Below are 8,818 nucleotides of genomic sequence, written 5' to 3'. Positions count from 1 at the left end.
CTATCACTGCTGTTCTGTTATACATTCTCACTTTAAACTATGTGGGTTGAGAGTGAGGTGTGTAAAGGTGAACTTGGCTGAGGGGAGAAACCCTACCGGGGTGACAGATGGTAAGAGAAGAGGTTGTTCTGGACAGGTGCTGCTGGTTGGTGGTTACCCCTGCGGCGGGTGGGAAGAAATGCCTGGCACAGGCATTGGGGTAGGTGATGGTGGGGAGGACACAGGAGGTGGCACTGGGGTGTGATTCTGCCAGACAATGAACTGAATGCGCTGAACATTTGTCCTTTTTGCTGTGCTTGTATTTTTCTAGGTGCATCAGAGGCTTTCTCCTTGGCAGAGCGTGAGAGTGGTCTATTGCAGTACAGTAGTGCCCTCTGATGGTGAGTATTGACACGGAGAAACTCTTGGCTCACCTTTGACTTCACTAACTGAAATCGCATTCTTTGACCCCCCCCCTTTGCTGCTTGGGGCTTTTTTGGCTAGGAGTTAATCCAATTTTGAACTAAGGAAGTGGTGGTGAGCCAAGTCAGTCAAGAAGAATTAAGGAAATAGTCAACTTTTCTAGTAACTGTCCTTAGAAAACTGGACAGACTTTATAAAGAAAGGTGTAACTGTGTGCAACTGCCCAAAGTCTTTTTCCAGACTTCTTCCTGATGTAGCCGCGAGGTCTGTGTGATGCCTACTTTTCAGGATACTGTGTGTGCTGTTAACTTTTATTTATGTAATGAAATTTCATACTAGCTACTTGCTCAGGTGGTTGAAGGCATGGTTTGCTGCAGTAAGTTGTGAAGCCAAGGCAATTTCATTCTTCCTTTAAGTTCTGGGAGAGGTCACACATTAAGCTTTTTTGTTAAGGCTATCATAACACAGAGCGAAGGAATGCCCTGGTGGAACTTTTTAAAAAAAAAAAAAAAAAAATTTTAGAATGCCAGAATGCGAAGAGGAAACTACCAGCTTTGAGACCACTGCCTGCATAACACCCACATGCTGTGCGCAAAGACTAGAGCACTTATGCCGATAGACCTGAGCAGTTAGTGGATCCTCTCCCCCTTAAGGTTTGTTAATAAAGCCTGAAAGCTAATAAAGTAAAGGGCTCCAGCACAATTACTTCCCCTGCCACGATAGTGACTGTGTGCAAACACAAAAGAGAACATGACTCAAAACAAAAACCTGAAGGCTTCTAAGTAGAAGTGTAGAGGACAAATGTAAGGTTGGGAGGATAATCTAAGTGTGTAGCTACTTCCCTTGTCTGATTCTTACTTGTCATATTGTGCTTGAATGTTTCTCGTGTTACTTTTTCCAATAGGTTCATTTTTACCAGTAGTAAATGTTCAATGCTGACTTCTTTGGCCGCACCCTTTTTTATACTATACCATGTTCTGACCTAATGTTGTTGTTCTTACACGAAGAACAGAAATCTTTAAAAAATAGTAATGACCTGTTACTGGTGCACATATGGTTGAGGCAAAACTTTGTGGTGCTTTGATGGACTTCATACCTCAAAGCAACCTCATGATTAATATAGCGTGTAAAGCTTTTAAAATCTTCCGTGGTCTTATTTAGCAGCATCCCTGGCCAGGTTGTAGGTGTCTGTAAATAAGTGCAGTACACGTGTATACAAGGACTTTCTTTGATTTGTCCCATGTATTTAAATACTGGCTTAAAACTTAATTGGCAAAGATCAGCTAAAATGTTAGCTCTGTAATTAGTGAAATGCCAAATTGCTTTGTCCACTTAGTAACTTCTGGTTGCCCTCATGCAGGCAATTTGCAGGGCTGTCAGAGCAGAGGAGAGCAAGGCAGACAGCCGTATCACAGTGTCTTGTTAATAAATTTTACTGGATCTGTCATTGCTATGTCGTTTGGATTTTTTTTTTTATTTGCCTCGGAGCTCTTCCCTATTCAATGCGGTAAAAATCTGACCAGATGTTACTTGTGTGGGAGGTGATGAGAGGATCAAACTGGAAATACGGGCTTTTTCCCACCTATGAATTAGACTAGAACATGACTTTTACAAGCTTTCTGTAAGGAAGACGTAAACCAACTGTAACTCCAGACTTACTGAACCTGTCTTCCTAAGGGAAATAATTTGGTATTTAACACTTCACCTAAGCTGGAAATCCTTGAGAAAGGTTTTGTGTGTGCTACCAATGCTGGTGACTCTTGGTGCAATCTGACCTATTGTGTTTTATCACTGTGGTCCCCACCAGGTCTGCGGAGGGTTAAAACGCAGCAGGGCTGGTGTTGGTAGGCTCTTCCTCCAAAGCTGGCAGTCCTGGAACTGCGGTTGTTCTGTGTATTCCTATTGGTACAACACAAAAGTCTTGGTGCAAACGCCATTACCTGTTCTGCTTTACAATAAACTGGCTTGCTGCCTTGTATAATCAAGGTAGCGTTTTAAATGAAGACTGTTTTTCATGTCTTGTGGTTATGTAAGCAGTACCTAAATTCATGTTGTATATGCTGCTCACAGAACCAGTGAATTCAATGGTTAAATGGCTATTTTAAGCTTCTAAACATGTTGATCGTTCCTTCTGAGCCTGCTATCACAAGTGTAGCTAACACTAATCTATTTCTTACCAGTCTCTTGCTCGAGTACTTGAGTGAAAGAATGCAAAAATCTCATAGCTGATGTCATAACAGATGCTGGTAAGGAGCTTGAAATTCTAACTGTCCAAATAAATTGGCCATTTGCTTTAATTTTTCGATAAATATCTGTCTGTTGTGTTGGAGTTTTAAGCTCTGAAACACTAAAGCTACTAAAATCCTGTCAAATGTCCAAGTCTTGAGAATAGGTATTTCTAGCCTTCCAAATACTGGGGCCTCTTAGGATGCTTTTGTCATTTTAGATGTCTATACTTGGCCACTGCCACCTGGTCTTTAAAAATGACATGAGGACCTCTTTGTCAGCACTGGGTAGCAATCCCCTGGAAAAGGGAAGAAGGCTTTGTATGCTTGATTCAATTCATGAAGGCATGTGACTGTAAACTCTCAAAATCCTGAGAGAACTCTTCTGCCTTTGTGAAAGTATACTTGGCGCATCCTTTCTCAACGTACACGAGCCTCCCTTATCAGAAATGTATGTCAATCCCAAGACTTGTCCTGATATGCAAATGATCCTGTGATAAATGAGTTCATCTTCTGGCAGCAAATCCCTGAAAGGAGAGCTAGAAAGGCCATTGGTGGCACAACTTTCTGAACAGTGGTGCCCTGAGAAATAGTTCCCTTTGGTAGTTAATAATATTATGTTAGTTACTTCTGTTTCTACTTGTGTTGACTTCTTTGATCAACTAGTTTTGATGTTAGCTGCTTCATTTGACTTGGCATGTCAATATATGTTAGATGAGTTTAAGTAGACAGTGTGGTTCATGTACTTGGCCAAAGCTACAACAGGTGGGAATACTAAGCCAGATGCAGTGTGGGTGGGTGTGACTGCACAATCCTTGAGACATGGCAAATGCTCTGTGCAATAAATAAGACCATACGTTTTTACATAAGAAAATATACGTAGCAATCCAAAGCAAATCATTTTTGGGTGTGCTGCTATATCTTAGCAACTACTGTACTGGGGGAAAATTTCAACTTTGTGACTCAGTGGAGGGCTTAGGGAATATGAACTCTTAGCTGCTTTTTTTTCTATGTGTGGATATCCTGAAGCACACGGAGTGGGCTGTCTTTCTGGGAGTAAAATAATAACTAGCTTAAAGTTCATACAGGTCACTACCATAAGTTTTTAGAAAGGTGCATTGCAGTCCTTAAGAATGCTGTTGAAAAAACTCTTGACAGCACTAAAGAAATGGAAAATGCTGTTTTATCAACACCTAAGAAGTAATGTCTATCTTCTGAAGTACAAAGTGTATTGATCCCATGAATTTTAGATGGAATGACCTTGAAGCTTAAACTCAGAGCACTGTTCCTACAACCTCATACTTCTTACTGCCCTCTTAAAGGAGGAAATTGGAACTAAACAAGGATAAAAAGGTTTGAAGTGGGTCCTTCATTGATGTTTCCTAATATACACAGCCTGCCTTTGTCTTCTGGGCTATAAAAAATATAAATAAATTGCACAGTGTTTTGTCTTCCATAGTCCAAAATACTTTGGTTTTCTAAAGCTAATCAAAACATACCATGCTGTCATGTTGTGGATTTTAGAGATCATGTTGCCTTTGGTATAAACAGGATTGTGCTTAGAGTAAACATTACTTTTCCACAAAGCACAGAAAGCTTAACAGATACTGCCAAGTTAATGGGATTGAAAACCTCTGGCATCCCTCTTTTTCTTCGATGGACACATCTCTTGATAAAAGGTGAACCAAAACTTTAAAGTCTGTTTCATGTTCAGCCTTTTTCTCGATGGGACAAATACAGAACTGTTACGAGAGGATCTGTTATTTTTTAACACTAAACTTGTATTTTTGTCATCTTTGTAGAAGTGACAGTGGTTTACCAAAACGGGTTACCTGTGATTTCTGTGAATCTTCCATCCCGGCGTGAACGTTGCCAGTTCACACTTAAACCGATTTCGGACTCCGTCGGTGTGTTCTTACAACAGCTGCAAGCAGAGGACCGAGGAATTGATCGGGTTGCAATCTATTCAGCAGGTACTGTTGTTCACAAACTTAATTGATATACTTGCTTGCCAGCTATTTTCATCCAGCCTTTCGTTTTTTAAGTCAAAGTTTGTTACGGTGTGAGTTCTTTGACACTCCTGAACAAGTAGATGGTAGAAATGCCATTCCTATAGTAAGAATATTCTTAACTATTCCTGTGTAGTCAGGTCTGCCAAGGAAATACGACTGTAGGAATGTTTTTCTCCTCCTTGACTCTAGTGCTTAGCTTATAGACATTAGTCCTAATGGAGATGTTTTTGGTGAGTTTTCCTACTGTGTAGTAGGAAAGACGCAACCTATGTAGAGGTTCTAATCAATTTGTAAGGAATTGCATGTGGTACAAGGGAAACAGTATCCTAGCTACAAAAACTCAGTTGTTTTCTGTTTTGATGTCTTACTTCACTGTTTTGCTCAATTGCTATGTGTCTGCTAGGTACCAAAGCTCTGAAATGTTAGGATGTCTTATGAAAGAGCTATCAAAGCAGGTATTTCCTCAAAAGTCTTGGCCTGGGAGGGAGGTGTTTGCTAGGTTAGTGCTATTGGAGCTGTCTAATATCCGAGACTGAAATAATTCTCATGCCAGCGGGGACAGATGAGTGTTGCTTAAGTAGATTATATGCGAAACATAGTAAAATATTTAAAGTGTGTGGGGTGAAGGGGACTGCTTTTTATAAGATGACCCCAAATACCACAAATTTAGAAAAGCAGCTGCATCCTTAGCTAGCATGTGCCATGTAAGGTCTCGCGAGAGACAGAGATGTAGAGACTTCTATATATTGCTCTATATAGGTATATACCTATATATATAGATATCTTCCTCTAGGCAAAAGCTATTGTCTGTGGGGAAAATGTGCAAGTCAAACAACTGGATTTGGGGTGGCATTACAACTTGCTTAGCCACAGCTTGTTTCGGTACTTTGTTTCTACTGTTTAACGAGTTGTTTGTGTTTTGCCTTACAGATGGCACACGTGTTGCCTCCTCCACAGGCATAGATTTGCTACTGCTGGATGACTTCAAACTGATCATTAATGATGTCACATACCATGTTAGACCACCAAAGAGAGGTAAACCAGCCTGGTTCTGGTAAACATCAGAAATAAACTTCAGTATTCGGTTCCCTGCTTAATTGCAGCATGCTTTATTCACTTGTTCAAGAACATGAAGTGTTATTTCTAAGGGAAACCTTGCATTTTGTCATCCTGCCCTTGTGGTCTAACTTAATGATACCCAAGTAATCAGAGTAGTCTGTGATGAAAAGCAAATGTTCATTCTGCTCAAAGCTGCTACCAGTCATAAGAGGAATAAATGAAGAAATGCAGTTTCTTTTAATTCCTAAGTTTTTCTGAATTTTCTTCTAATTACTGAAAAGTAATTTAATTTAACTGCTTCTGAAGTAGTACAATACAAAATGGGCATTAGACTGATACTGATATTATCTGATTTGGAAGAATAAATCATTCCCTCACCTGACTGTTAACATTATTTCTTTCTAATTGTGGTACTTGGAATATTGCAAATAAATCTTGAAACCTTGTTGGCTAAAAAACAAATAAAAAAAGGCAAAATAAATGAGATGGCGCTCTTACAAGTTTACTAAGAATCAAATAGGGAGGGGAACAAACCTATTTTGAATCAGTAAGAAAATCCTTTTAAGTAATGGACTTTGGATGTGAAAACTTGCAAGAAGCTTTTGAAGACTCCAGAGTTACTGGTGGAGGCAGGAACTTGGTATTTTTATCTATTGTCTACTCTTTCTCCTAGGTGACTTCATAGGCTTCATAAAGCACCAGGTTCTCCTGTGCCCATGCATACCTCTGAGGACTTAAACAAAAGGACCAGTTTTGGAGATGTTGCTCTGATTATTGCTTGGCTTACAGATGGTGGGGAGTTCTGTCTACCTTATTGCTCTGTTGTTGTTTAGGTACTAAACTCATGGGCAATAACATGAGGTTTGCAAGCAGTATTTTTTTAAAAGGAATTTTTGGCCCTGTAGACAGGAAAACAAATTGGGAAGGATTTATAACTTGACTTCCATGTCCAATTGATGTTATGATGCTGGAAATGCCTTCCTCTATTTATCTGGATGTTTTCCCTAGTGTTTGGGCCTTCCTCTCTTCAAGGAAGATAATGAACAAATCATTCATAAGGCAAAAGCTGTGAGGGAACTATTAAGGTTCCTTTTACCATCTTGAGCAGCATGAAAAAGACAACGTGCTAAAGGAAGCTGATCAATCAAAAATCAGGAGACTTGCCGTATCTTTTGGGTCTGAGGCTGCGCAGGGTGGCTGACTTCTAGGAAGATCTGCTGATCTATGCTGTCTTCCTCTGTAGATGTAGTTAGCTTCCAAGGACCTTTTTGCAAGGAAAATAATAAAAATGTATTCTAGCGTTTTATTTGCAATATAAAAATATGGAGTAAAAAAGAAATTTCTGACTCGGGGAACTTTGTGCAGCCACTCATCCTTAGTATGTGGGAGACTCTGGAATTTGGGAGTGCAGCGTTGGTGAGATGCCCTTTCTCCCCTATCTGTGGGTTAGAATGACCTCCACCAGAGATGTGTTTTTTCTAGTCTCCTTAAAAGCACTTTAACAGAAATCTCTCCATTAAGACTGGATGTCTAAATCACTGGATATCGCGCACAGACAAAAAAGTTACTCTGCTCTCTTGCCCCACTGCTCTGTATCCCAAATGTGGTGTTTTGACGCATTTCTAAGATATTGTAGAGAAGTAGAGCGAGGATTTTGACTAGGTATCTCTTCCAACTGTTAGCCCCTGAGAGCAGGTGGTCTAGTGTGTAATTTTTAATTCAATTAAATGAGAATGTAAACATGGTGTCTGTTACTGCACTGGAGAAATTGCTGTCCCAAGGTAAAGGCAATTAATACACCCCACTTACCTAATGTTTGAGAGAGCAAAGTCTGCGTCGGTGAGTATGTGTGGTTTTGGTTAGCTCCCTTGTATGATACACCTGTTTGTGTACTGGTAGGTGAGCTCAGGGATCACCTAGGTTACGTGAAATTGCTGCCTCTGATTCATTTGCTGAAGAGATTTCTATAGTTAGCTTGTATTAAAATGAATGCGTCTGTAAATAGGCACTGAGATTAGTTCTGCTCAACTTTTCAGCTATTGCTTTTCTGTTTTTATAAAATCGCCCTGTATATTTTGAAATGGAAGTGCCAGAACACTGTAATGTTAAATACTAAGTACTTTTTGATGGTCATTTCAGTAGGAACACTTTTTTCTTCATAGGGGAACAGGAGCCCTTTAGCTGGTAGGGGGATGTGGTGTGCTTTCTGTGTGCCTTGGCACAGACAGCTGAGTCATTTCTTTACCTTGAGCTGCTAATGTTGAAATTTAGGCTGTTCGTAGCTTTTTATGCATTGGTAAGATATTTTCAGAAGATAACCTAAGGTACAAGCCCAAGGATGCTACAAAAATTAATTTTTAACAATGTATTTATTTGGCTAATGTCAAGAAGTTCTGCTGTAATTGGAAACCTGTTTGTTTTGTTTTTTCATAAGCAGTGTGTAATACAATACCACCAGTCACAACTCTCTTAGAAATTGATTTTCTTGAGGAATCCTTTTTGTGTTGAAATGCAGGGATAAAGGCAGTTTCGGTTAGTGGCCCTGGTGTTGTGTCTATTTAAATACTGTCAGGGAGGATTTCAGTGCCCTGTAGGCAGCCAAGCAGGGAGTTGCCCACAGAGTCTTGGGATAATGCTTCCTGGCACTGGTACTCAAAATAATTTATCATAAGACTGCATGTTCTGGGGCCACTAACCCAAGGTCTTTGGTTGCTGTCATCAATAACTATGGTTGCTGATGGTCTGGAGTCTGAATTCTGGCTATTCCTTGACAGCTGGTGTGATAGATCACAGTAGTTTAGTTGTTCTTCTGTCCTTAAGTCCTTTATATAAGTATGGGTCAGAAGTAGCTGTTGATACCTGGCAAGCTAATAACATGTATCTCTGTCTTATCAAATTTTAGTAATATCCAATTATAAAGCCTGGTTTTCTTTTGAAGCAATTGTGTTGTCTTAGCGTGCTGGAGCTCTTCCAAAGGCTTCTTTGAGAAGATAGTTTCATGCATTTCCTGTGCAGACTAATAGCAGTTTCTGCAGAGTATATAAGAAATTCTGTGGATGAATGGATGTAAAGCAGTCTCCTTTTTTCCTAGAGCTCTTAAGCCATGAAAACGCAACGACG

The 8,818-nt window shown here is 39.9% G+C and overlaps 1 protein-coding gene across 1 annotated transcript in view; it reads left to right on the top strand.

The window, feature by feature from the left end:
* Positions 1 to 310: 310 nt before the first annotated feature.
* The window catches only part of MCU (mitochondrial calcium uniporter), a gene marked incomplete at its 5' end in the record, with an annotated part of 13,099 nt that continues 4,591 nt past the window's right edge, over positions 311 to 8,818 (top strand). Inside the window, 4 exon segments of the mRNA XM_010285842.1 lie at positions 311 to 380; positions 4,430 to 4,600; positions 5,570 to 5,674; positions 8,790 to 8,818. The exon segment at positions 8,790 to 8,818 is cut by the window's right edge and continues 9 nt beyond it. Coding sequence (XP_010284144.1) covers positions 311 to 380; positions 4,430 to 4,600; positions 5,570 to 5,674; positions 8,790 to 8,818 — 375 coding nt within the window.

Source organism: Phaethon lepturus, unplaced genomic scaffold (assembly GCF_000687285.1).
Source record: "Phaethon lepturus isolate BGI_N335 unplaced genomic scaffold, ASM68728v1 scaffold10794, whole genome shotgun sequence".
Classification (NCBI taxonomy): domain Eukaryota; kingdom Metazoa; phylum Chordata; class Aves; order Phaethontiformes; family Phaethontidae; genus Phaethon; species Phaethon lepturus.
Note: the sequence above shows the minus strand (reverse complement) of the source record. Positions and strands in the feature narration are given on the sequence as shown.